This window comes from Sus scrofa, chromosome X, assembly GCF_054392235.1.
Source record: "Sus scrofa isolate SSC_HxYL_T2T_F1_AM1 chromosome X, Sscrofa_HxYL_maternal_Yorkshire_Landrace_v2.0, whole genome shotgun sequence".
In the NCBI taxonomy this organism is placed as follows: Eukaryota; Metazoa; Chordata; class Mammalia; order Artiodactyla; family Suidae; genus Sus; species Sus scrofa.
Window position 1 is genome coordinate 98,529,132 of NC_139401.1, and position 18,154 is coordinate 98,547,285.

At 45.7% G+C, this 18,154-nt stretch overlaps 1 protein-coding gene across 10 annotated transcripts in view; it reads left to right on the top strand.

The window, feature by feature from the left end:
• Nucleotides 1–18,154, top strand: part of MID2 (midline 2) — a 100,433-nt gene that overhangs the window by 11,345 nt on the left and 70,934 nt on the right. For all 10 annotated transcript variants that reach the window (XM_085008133.1, XM_085008137.1, XM_085008138.1 and 7 more), the window contains exon 2: nt 3,647–4,362. In XM_085008133.1, the coding sequence (XP_084864259.1) occupies nt 3,703–4,362 (660 nt within the window). In that variant the 5' untranslated portion in view covers nt 3,647–3,702. The remainder of the gene's footprint in view (nt 1–3,646; nt 4,363–18,154) is intronic.

Consider the following 18,154-nt stretch of genomic DNA (forward strand, 5'->3'; position numbering starts at 1 on the left):
TCTTGGGCCGCTCCCGCGGCATATGGAGGTTCCCAGGCTAGGGGTTAAATCAGAGCTGTAGCCACCGGCCTACGCCGGAGCCACAGCAACGCAGGATCCAAGCCGCGTCTGCAACCTACACCACAGCTCACGGCAACGCTGGATCATTAACCCACTGAGCAAGGGCAGGGCCCGAACCTGCACCCTCATGGTTCCTAGTCGGATTCGTTAACCACTGCGCCATGACGGGAACTCCTCGAGGACATTTTTAATGCTATGGACAGCCCTCTCCCCACGAAAATTGCCTACATGATATACAACCTTCTTTACACGTTTCTAGAAGGTTCAAAAACCCCCAGTTCGAAGTCCTGTTTTGACCTTTATCCAAGGCAGGCCTGACCCACTGCATATGCTTTCCTAAGCTTAATTTCATAGTGAGGTTCGGGTGTCACACTTAGGGTCAACTTTTTGGGTCACAGGAACATTCGAAGAGCTTTGCCTCTATATGGAAGAACGTATATGGCAGGCTCCTAAGATTTAGAAGCGTTGTGGTACTCTCTCTCTCTTTTTTTTTTTTATTTTTATTTTTGTCTTTTTAGGGCCTCATCCACAACATATGGAGGTTCCCAGGCTAGGGGTCGAATCGGAGCTGTAGCTGCCGGCCTACACCACAGCCACAGCCATGCGGGATCTGAGCCGCGTCTTGGACCTACACCATATCCCACAGCAATGCCGGATCCTTAACCCACTGAGTGAGGCCAGGAATGGAACCCACAACCTCGTGGTTCCTAGTCGGGTTCGTTAACCACTGAGCCACGACGTGCACTCCAGAGTTGCAGTCCTCTAATTGTCATAAAAATTTCAACGTAGAGACAGGTCTGTCAGCAATGCTCCTGACCAGCTGTCATTTTGGCAGGAGGCCTTCCTTGATTCTCCCAGGTAGCTTCCAGCAGGGCCACTGAGGAGTGCAGCCAGGCCCTTCTGGAAGAGACAGTAGGACAAGTGCAGAGTGAGGTGGAGATGGGCCTAGAGGAAAGAGATATGATTCTGAAAGGGACCAGGCGTGAGAGGCCGTTTCAGAGACACTCAGAGGGACACCGAGAGACACAAATAGAAGCGGAAACATGCTGTCAGGAAACCCTCTTGTAAATAGTCAGGATATTTGTCAAGTGAAGGAGGTGAGATGCTTGAAATAAAGGTGTAGAGGAAAGAGCACAGGCCTTGGCACTAGACTGACCCAGGGCTCTGGGTGTGTATGTTCCCGGTTCATTTGCCTAATGATGCTGAGCCCCAGGTCCCTAACCCTACTATGCACCTAGTATTAGCACCTGCTGTACAGCCTCCCTGGTAGAATGTAATGAAATATTGTATGTCAAGTTTGTAACATGGTCCTCAGAATATAGGAGGTGCTCCATAAATGCTAGGTCCTTTCTTTAACGTCCTCTACTTTAAGGGATCCTTCATTTCTGAATACTTCTTGTGTGTGAGGCCCTGGGCTATGAATCAAACTATGATATCGTTGGTGCCCTTGAGGAGCCAGGCGAGTTAGCGGGAGACATAGATATGTAAATGAAATACCACAGAAGGTTCTGGAAGCCACCAAGTAGCTGAAGTGATACACCTGTACATGAGGGAACTCCCAGGTTTCTAGGCTTGGATGGTGATATTCAACCGACAGGGCACATTGGAAGAGGAGAAGGTGTTTCGTTTTGAGGGGCAGAGGAGAAGAGCAGACTCCTTTATGGACATGTTTGAATTGGAGCAGTGGAACTACCAAAGGCAATATTCCTGCCTTGAGTGAGTGTTGGAGTCTGTCATCTCTAACGTCTCTTCCAATTCGAAGATTCTATGATATGTGTGCATTTTAATTGTTTGCCTCTTTCATCTTTATAGGCGAATGTTGATAGATGTTATAAGCGACAAAATACTGGCCAACCCTTTTCCAGCACTTGTATTTTCTAAAATAAGAATAGCACTCATCTCCTTTTTTGAAAACCAGTGGTTGTACCAACATCTAAACTTATCAAACCCGGAGTTCCCGTCGTGGCGCAGTGGTTAACGAATCCGACTAGGAACCATGAGGTTGCGGGTTCGGTCCCTGCCCTTGCTCAGTGGGTTAACGATCCGGCGTTGCCGTGAGCTGTGGTGTAGGTTGCAGACGCGGCTCGGATCCTGCGTTGCTGTGCCTCTGGCGTAGGCCGGTGGCTACAGCTCTGATTCAACCCCTAGCCTGGGAACCTCCATATGCCGCGGGAGTGGCCCAAGAAATAGCAACAACAACAACAACAACAACAACAAAAAAGACAAAAAGACAAAAGACAAAAATAAATAAATAAATAAACTTATCAAACCCACTGAGAATGACTGTTGTACAAAAAGATTCTTCACTTTTACAGCCCAATTTCCTATAGATTTCCGTTAAATAAGTAGGTAGTTTAGTGCACTTCAAAGGTTTGATTTAGAAAGAGCTTTTTAGGGCAGCTCCCGCTGTGGCCCCACGGGATTGGTGGCATCTTGGGAATGCTGGGATGCGGGGTTCGATCTCTGGCCTGGCACAGTGGGTTAGGGATCCGGCATTGCCACAGCTTCTGCTTAGATTGAGGCTGAGGCTGGGAACTGATCCCTGGCCCGAGAGCTCACATGTTGCTGGGCAGACAAAAATGAAAAAAAAAAAAAAAGCAAAAACAAAAAACCAAACCCCAACAACAACAGCGTTTAGGGCTATCTGTATTGTACTTGTGCACAAGATATGATAGGACTCAGTCTTTAAGTTTCCTGTGAGAGGGCGCTGCGGATATCTCTGACAGATGATAAAATCTGCACAAGATACCAATGGCAGAATCAAACTTCTTTTAAGCCTGATGAGAGTCTCCAGTGATAGCGAGATGAACAAGAGTTATATTCAAAAGCAATAGATTCCTTTGTCTTTCCTAAAAATAGGATTAACACTTAAAACCCATAACACATGTTTTATATTTTTGATATTTTAATATTCTCCTCTTTGTCTCTAGTAACTAACTCCGTTTATTAAAAATGGGCTGCAACAGAAATTTCCATGCGTGGTAAAAGGAAGTAACTCAAGCTCACGCATCAGAAGAACTTATTATCCTGCTCCAAGAACTACATTTTTCTAAGGCTCTCTCTTCTTTTCCTGCGTAGGCTCTTAGAAATGGATCATTTCAAGAACTAGAGCGTTAGTTTGAAATATGGCCTTGTTTTCCTTCCACTAGAAATGAAATAGGAGCAGCCTCTATATTTTACCTGGACGTAAAATAGAGAACAATATAGGAGAGTGGAGATTGAGAATTGGGCAGAGCCTCGGGCTTGTTCATAGTCCAGGACGAGGGATGTGGGTGAGGAGGATGTGTGAGAGGCTGATCCGTGCCGGTGTGGGGAGCTGCAACAGTATTGTGAGTCAGTAAGCCGGGATGCAGAGGTGGCCACTAGCTTCTGTTTATTAGTGCAGGAAAATAAACCCAGGCCTTTGTCACAAACAAGGTTTAAAGGGGGAGAATGGCTTTCTGATTCATTCCCAAATTGCTTTCCTATTGCTCCAGCATCCCTGGGGAATCCAGCCTGCAAAGCCCCCACTGCTTAGTGTGCAATTATGCTACATCCACGTTTCCTTTGGAAATGCTTAATGACCCTTGCTTTGTGTTCCTTGCAGGTGAAAGCCCAGCCTCTGCGGTTCTTAATGCCTCAGCAGGATTATTTTCACTAAAGATGGAAACACTGGAGTCTGAATTGACCTGTCCAATCTGCCTCGAGTTGTTTGAAGACCCCCTCCTGCTCCCTTGTGCTCACAGCCTCTGCTTCAGCTGCGCCCATCGCATCTTGGTCTCGAGCTGCAGCTCTGGTGAATCCATTGAACCCATTACCGCTTTCCAGTGTCCTACGTGCAGGTATGTCATCTCGCTGAACCACCGGGGCCTGGACGGCCTCAAGAGGAATGTGACTCTGCAGAACATTATTGACCGCTTCCAGAAGGCTTCTGTCAGTGGACCCAATTCCCCAAGTGAGAGCCGCCGGGAGAGGACTTACAGGCCCAGCAGCGCCATGTCCAGTGAGCGAATTGCTTGCCAGTTCTGTGAGCAGGACCCGCCAAGGGATGCAGTGAAAACGTGCATCACCTGCGAGGTCTCCTACTGTGATCGTTGCCTGCGGGCCACGCACCCCAACAAGAAACCTTTCACCAGCCACCGCCTGGTGGAACCCGTGCCAGACACACATCTCCGAGGGATCACCTGCCTGGACCATGAGAATGAGAAAGTGAACATGTATTGTGTATCTGATGACCAATTGATCTGTGCCTTATGCAAACTGGTGGGGCGTCATCGAGACCATCAGGTCGCGTCCCTGAATGACCGGTTTGAGAAGCTCAAGGTAAGGGATCTGGGAAACACGCCTTATACAACTTTGTCTCTTTACACACACACACACACACACACACACACACACACACGCACGGGTATGCAGTTGGCGAGTTCCCTAATAAAAGGGGTCACTTTTCCTATCTGCCAAGTGAGTTAATTCCAGGTTCTTCTCGTGAAGAGCAGACTCCTCACCTGCAAGCTCCCGCTGGAACCCGGCTCATCTCTTGCACATCCCTGCTTGCATTCATTCACCTCCGGCCAGTTCTGGGGGAGTTAGTCCATGCATGGCCCACACTAGTAGTCCGTCCAGGGACACAGCGCCCTCTCTCCTCTGACAATGACACATTGCACCTTGCATATCTTTGCCATGATCTTTCCACTTATGCTTTTAAGTATGTGCGTACCTGTGTAGGCGTACTACAATTAGCATATGTGCTGATTTGCATATGTACACTACAGCAGTGAGAAGCTTGGGTGTGTCTCTATGTAGGTATGGGTGGAGGTGTCTGAGTGTATCTGTGTAGGCGAGAGTTTTTTTGTGGAGGACAGTAGTGTGTGTGTTTGCACAGTCAGTTCACTAAAGAAACAATTCTTCGCACCGGCCCCTACAAAGCGCCACCGAGCTCTTAACAGGGGGCTAATTCTAAGCCTGCCTTAAAAAACAACACAAAATAGACAGACGAAAAAGGGACTTCAGTGTACCATGAAGTCCGGAGGGAGAATCAAATACCTGAACTAAAAATTTCAACTGAAGGCGATTAACTATTTAATCCAGGATCAGATGATGCGCCAGTATTTGTTTTTGTGGGTTGCAGACTGAAGTGCTGGTTTGCAGTCCCTGCCTTGGAAGTTCCTGTTCAGGGGTCAGAGTTTTCTGACTTGTTGTTGTGCTCTGTGATATTTACGTGCAAGTCCAGGTGCCTATTTTTTTTTTTTAAAAAAAAACACTACTCTCTCATGGCGATGTTAGCAAATGTCAGATCCAGCAAACTGCTTTACTCCCCTTGCCTGCCTGCTTGGTGGCTTAATTTTTCTTAAGAAGGGAGCTACGGAGTTCCCATCGTGGCGCAGTGGTTAACGAATCCGACTAGGAAAATCATGAGGTTTTGGGTTCGGTCCCTGCCCTTGCTCAGTGGGTTAAGGATCTGGCGTTGCCTTGAGCTGTGGTTGGGTCATAGATGCGGCTCAGATCCCACGTTGCTGCGGCTCTGGCGTAGGCCAGTGGCTACAGCTCCGATTCGACCCCTAGCCTGGGAACCTCCATGTGCCACGGGAGCAGCCCAAAGAAATAGCAAAAAAAAAAAAAAAAAAAAAGAAGAAGGGAGTTACTTAATAGACATTCCAGAAAAATAAAATGTTTAACTGAATAGGATTACCACCCCCCAAAGAGGTCCTGGGTATGTAAGCCAAGCTGGAAGGAAGACCCAGACTGGATGGAAGGAAGGAAATAAGGGAGTGGAGATTTTCCTCTTGCCACACTGTGGAAAAGTCACTGTAACTTCAGTAAAAATGATGATGTTGGTGAGGCTAGCAGTGCTCAGAAGACATTGCACTTTCCCTTCTGAGATTTATTGAAAACAAGATTGAGAGTCACGCTGACAATGCTTTCTGCTTTTTTTGATTATTATTTGCATTCAGTATTTAGAAATTTGTACAACGTTCCATGTTTATCCGTTGGTTTCCCTCAGGCGGATAGTCTCAGTCCTGTCAAGATTGCAGAGAGGAATAATCTCATTGGCTTCAATTCGTAGAATCCTAAAATGGAATAGACTGCAGACTTGGTAAAGTAGTATAAATGAGTCACTTACGGAGCATGACAATGGGAGAAAAAAGAACGTATATATGTATGTGCGACTGGGTCACCTTGCTGTACAGTAGAAAATTGACAGACCACTGTAAACCAGCTATAATGGGGAAAAATCAAAATCATTAAAAATAAAAAATACAGGAGTATAAATGGAGGCTTTGCTAGTTTTAAGTGTTGTGGTTCAAGTCACAGACTTGGAACTGGAACTCAGCTTCTAGAGCTAAGTTAAGAATCCTTTCTTCTGTAGCCTGCTGCCACTTTGTTTTAGACCTAGATTTTCTCCATGAAATGTGATTTGAAACTTAAATTTATGCTCCGGCAACTGCACATTTCATGGGTCACAGAGAAACGATTAACAGCGTGGAGGAAAGGACATATTGTATAAACTTACGGCTTTTCAATGGCAAGAGATGGAGGCGGGGCTGCAGGAAGAGTGAGGGATATGGCGAGGATAGAACAATCTCTGCCAAATATTTGCAGGTGTTGGAACTATAATAAGGCATTGGCCTTGAGAAATATTCCAAACAGAAAAATCTGTATCCATATGTACTGTTGAGATAACAAAAGACTGGTTAGAACGAGCCTGTATCTACAGAACACCAGCTTTTTGAAAACATCCGAAACCACGAAAACACTGGATGATTGATTAGATATTTGGCATCATGCAGCTATCGTCCTTGTCTCCAGGGATGGATGGGACGCAAATCATTTTACCAAAAGATACTTTGCTCTGGAACGAATCGGTAATTTTTTGGAGACAGAAAGGCCAGCTCGTGAAGTGTTCCCCTTTAAGTTTTAAGGAAATGTGCAGAAAATTCAGATTATAAATTAAGTGGAAACTTTTTTGCTCATTTTTGGACAGAGAGTGGAAACATATGAATCATTCCCAACCGTGTGGTTTGGTCTGTTGTCTGGAACATCTTAGACTTTGGGGAGAGAGAGGAAGGTGCTGCTTATGTGAGGGGAGGGGTGGGGTGGGGTGGGGGGTCACTTTGGTTTGGTGCCAAGAATAAAAGGATGTTCATTCTGCACATGGAGCAGAGAGGAAGCCTGACTTTTCGTGTCACACATACTCACTTCTTTGAGTTGATTTTAATTTAGAAGAGCATTTAGGATTATCCCTTTAATCTGCTTGATTCTTCCCCAAGGAGAAAGGAGAAAGCCAGCTGTCAGAAGCTGGGGGGGGGGGGATGGCTTTGAGCGTACCCCCAGCCCTGCCCTGTGGAGAGCATGGGAGTCCTATGGGAGAAGGGGAAGGGGTTTGACTTTCTGGCCAGTGACTGATAGTGTTTCTTTGTACTTTCTTGTTCTGGAAATTCACTATTGGGGTTTATAATGACCCTTTTGGGGACTAACCTCCCTGATGAGCATTTAGTGGCCTCTAATGTTTATTTGTTCCATAAAGAATATATTGAAATCATTGCATTATAGATGAAAGGTCAGAATCACCAGAAGCCAGCCTGTCTTCTGAACGTGTGCTCGAAATGGATTAGAGGGTTTGGGATGCTTGGTATAGTTTATTCTCCTTAGTTATTTGTTCTCTCTACCTAAATATCCTTCGGGAGGCTACTAGTGGTTCAATGAATCCTTCAGTTTGAATGAGTAATCGTGCTCATGACAGTTTTTATGCTCGTAAGGCCGATCCTCATCACTATTTTCTCCATTACTTCTCTTTGCACTCATTTTGCCCAACATGTATCTTAGTTCATGATATGTACTGCGTTTCTATAAAAATGCTTCAGATTTTAGAGTTTTCATCGTCGTGATTTCCTCCCCTTAGAAAAGATTGATCTTACTGCATTAATAAATGTCGCCTTGGTAAAAGAGGTCAAATTTGGAGTTCCCGTCGTGGCGCAGCGGAAACGAATCCGACTAGGAATCGTGAGGTTGCGGGCTCGATCCCTGGCCTCACTCAGTGGGTCAAGGATCCGGCGTTGCCGTGGGCTGTGGTGTAGGTCGCAGACACGGATGTGGCTCGGATCCTGCATTGCTGTGGCTCTGGCGTAGGCCGGCAGCTGTGGCTTTGATTAGACCCCTGGCCTGGGAACCTCCACATGCTGTGGGTGTGGCTCTAAAATAAATAAATAAATAAATAAATAAATAAATAAATAAATAAAAAGAGGTCAAATTTAAGTGACTCTCTTGGTGACAGGTCTCAACTCAGTATTTCAAGTTCTGTACAACTGGGTTCTCCTGCTTGCCCATCTGCATTTTCCTCCTGCCTCTCTCAAACATGTCACCTTCACCTGCTCAGGCTGGCTTCCCAACTGTCTGCCAAACCTACCACTGCCTCTTCCGACTCTTAACCTTCACTCATACTATTATCTCGGCCTGGCCTGCCGAGGAATCCTACCTATTCTTTAGTCCTCAACTGAAGTCCCACAAGGCCACTTCAACACACTCCACCTGTACCCACGCACAATGGTTTTTTTTTTTTTTATTATTTCTCCAGTGTCTTCCTTAGTGTCTAGGACACATAGTATATGCTCAAGAAATCCCAATGAATTAAATCTTTGTCATGAATTTGCAGGACGTATACCAGCATGTAGAGCGTGTTTCTATTCTTCTAAGATATAAATCTGTCTTGCCATTATGAATACTTTTGAAGTCTGGAAAAAAATCTGCGAACTGCGGATAATGTTAAAAACCAGAGTGTTAGCAAAAGTTATGCCGTGTCTTTAATTTTAGTTGCCTATCCATGTTGATTGCTGGATTTTCCAACTGCCTAACCCTATGGTGACATCTGTATAAATCAGATGTGATTATTATAATTCTCTTTGAGAGTGATGTCTTCACATTTCCATGCCCACAGCCTGCCAAAAATATAGCTGATGAAAACCAGGGGGAATAGAGGAATTTCCTGAGAGGAATAAACAAGTACATTTTCTTTTTCTCATTACATTTCCACAAATTCATTACTAGAAATAATTCTTAAATGCAGTTACATTTACCTATCAGGGATCTTGTTGTCATAACATATGACCTGGCGCTAGAGTACATTTTTTTTTGTTACAGAAAAGTAACACACACACACACACACACACACACACACACACACACACACACACACACACACCACGAAGAGAGACTGAGACACAGAGCGCTAAAGACTGCCAGACAAAGAGAAGAGAGATATGAGCCTTGGAGACTGTTCAAAGGAAAACCACAACGAGAGTTAAAAAGGTTGGAAAATATGATATTCTAGAATCTTATCAGAATTGGTTCCTTGTCCTTCTTCCTACTCAGTCGCTCTGTCATCCACCCACCCATTCTCACTCAGCCACCACCTTCTCCCAGTCGTTTGTCTACTCACCCACTTGACACCCACTTCTGTCTGCCAAAACAGATACCCTCTCGGCTTATCTCCCAGTGGACATTTGGCTGTTTCTGGACCAGTCGGAATACGAGCGTCAGGGAAAGAAGAAGAAGCATCTCTATGAGAGACTGGGTTGAGAGAGGGCATATTTGCATACATATGTATGTGTCACTATATATGAGTGTGTGTATTTCTGCCCGGGGGAGTGGCTGAGAATGTAATCTCTGTGTGTCTGTGTGCATCTATCAATGTGTGGCACTGTGTGTGAGGAGGAGAGAGGCCCTTGTTCATCTCCTGTGGGCTTATCTGTGGCCAGCTTGGGTATCGGGGCCACCCTAGGGAGGGTTAGGCCTTCGGTAGAACCTATCCCGAGAGGAGGAGTCTCCCTAATAAACGAGCCGCATGATGAGGCAGATCTTCAGCGGAGGCCAGGATGGGTTACCACAGGCGAGGGGACAGAAGAGGTTGTTTCTTACATTTACTGACGTAGGTGCTGAATCACCGTAGCTAGATCTAGTAAGAGCAAAGCACGGGTGTCTAGATTTGCAGGCTGTAAGCTATGGTGGTGGACACGTCGGGTGGGGGTCGTATCTGTCATGGGCTTTCTCAGCTAAACCAGGCTTTGGCTCACGATTGGAAAATCATTCTTGCTTGTAGATCTGGCTGATCTATGGTCTCTTCACAGACGTTGAAGAACGTATGGTCTCCGGAGGAGACAGTCTCGGGGGGTGGGGGGATGTGCTTGGGTCGTGGGATGGAAATCCTGTGAAATTGGATTGTGATGATCATTATACAACTACAGAAGTGATAAATTAAAAAAAATTGTCCAAGACTTTCTCCCCGACACTTGTCATATGTACAAATCTGTACATGATTTCTATGGGTGTGGAGTAAAAATGCGTTTTATTCCATTTCTATTTGAACTGTGTGCTAAGACTCATTTGAACCCCCCTTTTTTGGCTTCTCCTGTAATTATACTGATTCTGTGGCTCTAGTCTCATATAACATTAACAGGACCATGTGTTGAAAAATTCTTTTTTTGTCTTTTTAGAGCCGCACCCGTGGCATATGGAGGTGCCCAGACTAGGGGTTGCATCAGAGCTGTAGCTGCCAGCTTACGCCACAGCCACCGCGATGTCAGATCTGAGTCGCGTCTGTGACCTACACCACAGCTCATGGCAATGCCAGATCCTTGATCCACTGAGCGAGGCCAGGGATCGAACCCGCATCCTCATGGATCCCAGTCAGATTCATTTCTGCTGAGCCAGAATGGGAACTCCTGGAAGATGTTCATCTATTGTTTCTTGGGTTTGAGAGCAAGTCTAGCAAGTGGGTACTCCAACTATCTGTGCTTTTATCTTGTTTTTCTGTTATTTCTTTTGTCCCAAGTTTCCTCCTCCTCAACAGCTGAAAGGAGCTATCAATCATCAGTCTGAGAACAACTTACAAAACATTGACTCAGAGATTGTTTTGGGGTAGATGAAAACCCTATCTATTATTATTGGGCCAAAGAACATATTACGGAAATATAATATAGGTGAGGAAAGATGAAACAAACAAGAATTGCTGAGCCCAAAGGAGTGAGGTTTCAAGGGAAAATGTGGTAATGACATTCAGGCTTGTGAAGGGTTGATACAATGAGGTCACGTCTTGTTCTTTATCTCCCCTTAAGAAAGACCAGACAATAAACCATAGCCCCAGAGATTTAGGCCCAGGGTCATTCATTCCTTTAACAAACAATGAATGAGCAAGCAAACATTTTGTTTTATTGAGCACTTAAATGGTTAAGTCATTGTGGTAGGAGCAGGGGACACAGGAAATAAGGCATCATGCCTGCTCTTGAGGCGCTTTGAGCTTAGTAAGGGAGATAGAAGAGGACATCAGACATTTGAATTCAGAAGGGTAAGTGCCACGACAGAGCTTTGCACAGGGTGCTCTGAAGCACACGGGAAGGGCCAGTGAAAGGAAGTCATGGAGCTCAAAAGCAGGGAATCACGAGTGACTTTGTTGGAGAAGAGGGCCAGCTGGAGAGAGACGGTGAAGAAAGCATTGATGGGACTTGGAGAATGGCTGTAGTGTTATAGGCAATGGAGAGAAAGAATGAAAAAGAAGAGAGGAGTTCCCGTCGTGGCACAGTGGTTAACGAATCCGACTAGGAACCATGAGGTTGCGGGTTCGGTCCCTGCCCTTGCTCAGTGGGTTGACAATCCGGCGTTGCTGTGAGCTGTGGTGTAGGTTGCAGACGCGGCTCGGATCCCGCGTTGCTGTGCCTCTGGCGTAGGCCGGAGGCTACAGCTCCGATTCGACCCCTAGCCTGGGAACCTCCATATACCGCGGGAGTGGCCCAAGAAATGGCAAAAAGACAAAAAAAAAAAAGGAAAAGATATCTTTTTTTTTTTTTTTTTTTTAAAAAAAAGGAAGTTCCCAGGCTCGGGGTCAAATCAGAGCTGTAGCTGTTGGCCTACACCACAGCCACAGCAATGCAGGATCGGAGCTGCATCTGTGACCTACACCGCAGCTCATGGCAACACCGGATCCTTAACCCACTGAGCGAGGCCAGGGATCGAGGCTTGCGTCCTCATGGATGCTAGTTGGGTTCATTAACCGCTGAGCCACGACGGGAAGTTCCAAGAGATGTCTTGAAGAATGGCGGTACCCAGCTCAGAAACAGCGAAATTGGGAAGGGACTAGCAGATTTGGTGCGATGACTTGACTTCAGATTTGAGTCTGGGTGATTGATTGTGGGTCGTTTAACATTCACTCCCTCCTCAAACATTTTCCGAACACCTGTTAGGTGCCAAGCACCACAAGAGGTGTTGGGGATCCAGTGATAAGGTCAGCACAGTCCCTACCCTGGTGGAAGTCTCGGCTTAGGGTGGGGAGCCAGGCAAGTGAGGGCACAGTTACAGGACCGTGTGATGAGTGTCGTTGACAGTGAGAGCATAGGAGGGACATCAAAAGAAACTTCAGGTGGTGTTTTGGACCCCCAGTTGGGGGACAGGGATGGGGTAAGGGGCAGGGAGTATTCTAGTCCAGAGAAAATAGTTTGTTCAGAGATCTGGAGGTGAGCGAGCATGGGAGCACTCTCAGAGTTGAAAGGACAAGTGCTCCAGGAGTTGAAATTCAGGCCCTTGTGGTGGTGGAACCATCAGGGCCAGAGACACAGGTTTGAGTGTCTTTTTTTTTTTTTCTGTCTTTTTGCCATTTCTTGGGCCCCTCCCGCGGCATATGGAGGTTCCCAGGCTAGGGGTTGAGTCGGAGCTGTAGCCACCGGCGTACACCAGAGCCACAGCAACGTGGGATCCGAGCTGCTGTCTGCGACCTACACCACAGCTCATGGCAACACCGGATCCTTAACCCACTGAGCAAGGCCAGGGATCAAACCCGCAACCTCATGGCTCCCAGTCAGATTCGTTAACCACTGAGCCACGACGGGAACTCCACGTTTGAGTGTCTTTAGCGGGGAGTTGGAGCCATGAAGTAGTGAGCTGAATGAGGGCCAAGGGGTGAGCCTTGTGGCATGCTCCTGGCCTCGAAGGTAGACAGCGAGCAAGAGCAAGTGAAGGAGAAAGGGGAGGATGTGTAAGACAGACAGGAACTGAGGGGGACTCGTGCGAGTGGAGTACAATATTGAGGCCCTCAGGAAAGTAGAGTGGCTTCGGCTCAATATTCTGAGTACAGGAGTTCCCATTGTGGCTCAGCAGTCACAAACCCAACTAGTATCCATGAGGATGCGGGTTCGATCCCTGGCCTTGCTCAGTGGGTTAAGGATCTGGCGTTGCCGTGAGCTGTGGTTGTGGGTCACAAATACCACTCGGGTCCCACGTTGCTGCTGTGGCTGTGATGGAGGCCAGCAGCTGTAGCTCCCATTTGACCCCCTAGCCTACGAACTTCCATATGCTGTGGGTGCAGCCCTAAAAAGACCAAAAAAAAAAAAAAAACCCAAAACCCCCCAAATTCTTGAGTATTATCAAAAGAAACACTGGATTTAGGTTTTCTTTTAGAAGGTCCAGGTAATAATTACACATTTAAGACAGAGCTTCAGCCACGCTATGCACCTGAAGAGAGGGAAAAGCCGAGAATGTGGAATAGTATGGGTAGCATTTCTGATACAGGGCCTGGGATAGGGTGGGTTTTTGCTGGAGGATTTCAGAACCTTCTGAAATAGAGGAGGGATGACAACCTGTTTAACCGAGCCTGAAGACCAATGCGGATATTCTCCAGCAAAGCCCAGGTAGATTAGAGCTTGGACATCCAGCATGTCACCTGCATCTCATTCTGTGATATAGCCCGTGTCTATACAACAGCAAATAAATGTTTGCGGGAAGGAATAAACTCAGGCATAAGGGTGTGGGCTTCAGTTTGTGGACCAGATGGTGTGTTCTGCTGTTGAAAGGCCATATGTAATTGATACATAAAGTGACAGACTGAAGCAAAAGCAAAGTAAGTATTTTAAGACAAGCAGTTAAAAAAAGAAGGCAGAATGTGACCCCAAAAGTCTGCTAAGATTTTGGTTACTGGCTTTTGAAAGAGCTGGGCACGTTGGCGAATAGACAGGATGTCAAAAACGAGCATGTCAAAGAATAGTAATGGGGTCACTGGCTCAGAGTATTTTTAAGGATGAAGTTGTCTTCTGTCAATTGGGAAGGCTCAGGTTTGCAACGGGCTGGCCTTTCTTCCTTTCAGTTCTCTCCGCAACCTCCAAGGTTCGGTTCCCCCATCCAAACAGCTGAGATCTTGTCTAGGTTTAGATAACGTTCCCCTTGTATCTTGTAGAAAGCAAGAGAGAATGTGGGCATTTGATGCCAAGTGATAGTTTCAATAGAACAAACAGAAAGGCTCTGCCCTTTTTTAGGCTTCGAGACTAGCTGGTCAGGTAGGTGTATGGACGTGTGCTCATGTGTGTGTGTGGATACATGTGCCTTCCCAGAGCACGACAAACGAAGATCACGGTCAAGTGGGTGCCATAGGGGCTTTAATGAAGAGCTGGTGTTTTGACCTCTAGCTAGGTTTCTTGAGGGAGCCAGTGAGAAAGTTATCTGAAACAACCTGTGTCTAAAAAAGTGAAGGGAAAAAAAAAAAACAACCCAGCAATTATTTGAGAGGGTGAGCGAAACCATTTCTTTTTCTTTTCCTTTTTTTTGTCTTTTGTCTTTTAGGGCTGCACCCATGGCATATGGAGGTTCCAAGGCTAGGGGTCCAATTGGAGCTGTAGCCACTGGTCTATACCACAGCCACAGCAACGCAGGATCCAAGTCATGTCTGCGACCTACATCACAGGCTCACGGCAACAGCGGATCCTTAACCCACTGAGCAAGGCCAGGGATCAAACCGGCAACCTCATGGTTCCTAGTCGGATTCGTTAGCCACTGAGCCATGACGGGAACTCCAAAGCCATTTCTTTTTATGGGAAGCTGTCTGGAAGAAGAATAACCTGCGCCTGGCTTTCTCAGACAGAGCAAAACATTTTCCTCTTTGGGAAGGGTAGAACAGAACACAAATAGGCCAAGTCTATATGACACAAATGAAGTGGAACTTGGGTAAAAATGGAATCCGTGTAGACTGCCAAGTTAGCTAACTTGGGTCCTTTAAAACCTCAGTTATGCAAATCAGCCAACTCTTCCCCTCACTTTGTGCTATTTAGACACATGTACATTTAGTGAGAGCGCAAACAATGCAATCACCTGGAGCTGAGGAAGGTCTCAGAGCTTCATAGCACAAATGGCTTCTCTAACCCTCACACAGGGAAGCCCAGAAGGGCCCAGAGGTAATAACCTCCTGCAGCAGGAAATGGGAGCTTCATCCTGCTCTCCCTGCCAAGCTCCTGTCCCGTTTCCTCCCAGTAGCTATCTCCATTCCAATCTCCCCTGCCACTTTGGCTCTTGTGGTCACGGTTCAAGTGTTCTGAGAAAGCTGCCCTAACTAGGTTTGGGCAGAGGGAAGCCTGGCCCAGTCATTAACTGGACTTCATGAGAAGAGAGCACAATAGGAGTTCCCACTGTGGCTCAACTGTAAGGAACCCGACTAGTATCCATGAGGATGCAGATTCGATCCGTGGCCTCTCTCAGTGGGTTAAGGATCTGCCATTGCCGTGAGCTGTGGTGTAGGTCGCAGACACGGCTCGGGTCTGGCGTTGCTGTGGCTGTGGGGTAGGCCGGCAGCTGTAGCTCTGATTCGACCCCTAGCCTGGGAACCTCCATATGCCGCGGGTGCGGCCCTAAAATGACAAAAGACAAAAAAAAAAAAAAAAAAAAAAAAAGCACAACTAAGCAGTTCTTCACAACCAAACAACAACACAAAAATAAGACAGAGATACATATTTAGTTTACAAAAGGAGATATAGAACTGGATTTTGATGATCATTGTACAACTATAGATGTAGTAAATTCATTGAGTAATAAAAAAATAAATGTAAAAAAAGATTTTAAACACACACACGCAATCACACACACACACACACACACACACACACAGCATTTTTGTTAGCCGGAGTATAGACACAATAATTACTTGGCCGAATTAATGCAATCATTCAGTCAAACCTAGAGTGGCCCAGAATTTCTGGTTCTAAATGACCCATCAGTGCTAAGCATGATAAGGAAGGGTGAGGAAATAAACTGCCTAATTGCTTCAATTCTCTACTTCCCTTTGCATATGCTCATTATTGAGCATCAATTCCAGTTTGAGAGGAGGCTTTAATTCCTGGTAAATGAATAGGAAGTGAGTAAGTAAATGTTCGGTGTTTCCCTCAAATTATGTCTCGTAATGTAAGAAAACAGTGGCAACGAGCCATCAACAGATGGTGTTTTCATTAGCCAAAGATTTATTTTTCAAAGCATTTTCATATTAATGAAGTAAGGTTGAAATTAGAGTCATCTTGTCAGTTCTAGTTCTGGGTTGTTAAAATGTGCTGGCATTCTGCAAATTACTAGGGGGCCAGAGCGAAATCACCATTTGCCACAATGTTGTGATGGTAACCCAAAGTCCATAGTCTAACTAGACCCCAAATTATGTGTTCGGCCCTAATTTTTGTTTTCAGTGGCTTAACAGAAGCTGCGAGTCTCAGTTATGGGCCAGAAATGAGGAATACACAGCAGGGATCTTCGTCCTGCTCTGCGCTATGAATTATTTATAAGACACCAGTTTCATGACAAGTGTTGCAACAGGTTGCATGCACTTGTTAGAAAACATTCTCCCCTTGGAATTCCAGGTTTGGAAGGAGACACATTACAGTTGAAACACAGACTTCTGGTATTGTGTCTGCAGAGTTCATCAATCTACAGTATATTTACCTAATACGCCAATAGAGTCATTTGTGATACATGGAATTTCCATCGATCTAGGAATCTGGACCACTCTGCTGGAGAAAATCACAAACTGCCTGGGTCCATTACCCATGCCCTCTCTCTAACTTGAGATGGACCTTTTCATCAAAATATAGCTCCATCCTCTTCACCTTAACAGCCAAATTTTTGAAGAGGGGTCCAGTCTGGTAGCCTCCCCATCATCACTATTGACACCCTCACTAACCCCGTACCGATTGGCATTTGCTTCCAAAATGCTACTGAAACTCCTTTTTCAAAGGTCACCAGTGACCTCTAATTTCCAAATCCAGCTGCATTTGATCAGGCCTCATATTTCTTGCATTCTCCGCGTATTTGACAGTGACAAATCCTTTATTAAAACATGTTTCTCTCTATTATCCTCTTAGCTTGTTCCAGATCGGCATTACCGACTGCTTTGCATATTGCAGCCTCCTCCTAACCTGTGCCCCTGCCCCTCCCCCAGCTCTCGTGTTTCAGCCTGCCCTACACAGGCTCATAAACGCAGCTCTGATTATGTCATTATCTTGCTCAAAAGCCTTTGGTAAACCCCCACTGCTTTATTTTATTGTATTTTATTTGTTATTTTTATTTATTTATTTATTTCTATTACTCAATGAATTTATCATATCTGTAGTTGTATAATGATCATCACAATCCAGTTTCACAGGATTTCCATCCCATAACCCAAGCACATCCCCCCTACCTCTCCAAACTGTCTCCTCCCGGAGACCATAAGTTTTTCAAAGTCTGTGGGTCAGCATCTGTTCTGCAAAGAAGTTCAGTCTGTCCTTTTTTCAGATTCCCCATGTCAGTGAAAGCATTTGATGTGGGTGTCTCATTGTATGGCTGACTTCACTTAGCATGATAATTTCTAGGTCCATCCATATGCACAATGAAGTATTACTCGGCCATTAAAATGAATGAAATATCAGCATTTGTAGCAACAAGGATGGACCCACTGCTTTAAATAGGTACAAACTCCTCACCTAGACATCCAGGACCTTTATAACAGGGCCTCGAGCTCCATTTCCACCTGGTGCCCCACTGCTCTCCTATACCCTCTGTTCTAGCCAAACTCAACTTCTATTTCCTGAACATGTCCTATACTTTATTCCCTCTTTCTTTGACTCGTGCTATTCCTGGTGGCTGGAACACCCTGCCCGCCTCCATCTCTGTCTATTAAAATCCTACTTATCCCTCAAAACCCATCTTAAATTCACCTCCTCCTTATCCCTGAAGTCAAAGCACCTTGAATAGAGTAGGTGCTCGATACCTTTTGTATTAAATACAAATGAAATACCTTTTATATTAAATCTCTGCAGTGCCATTTCTCCCCCTGCCCCCGACGTCTCCT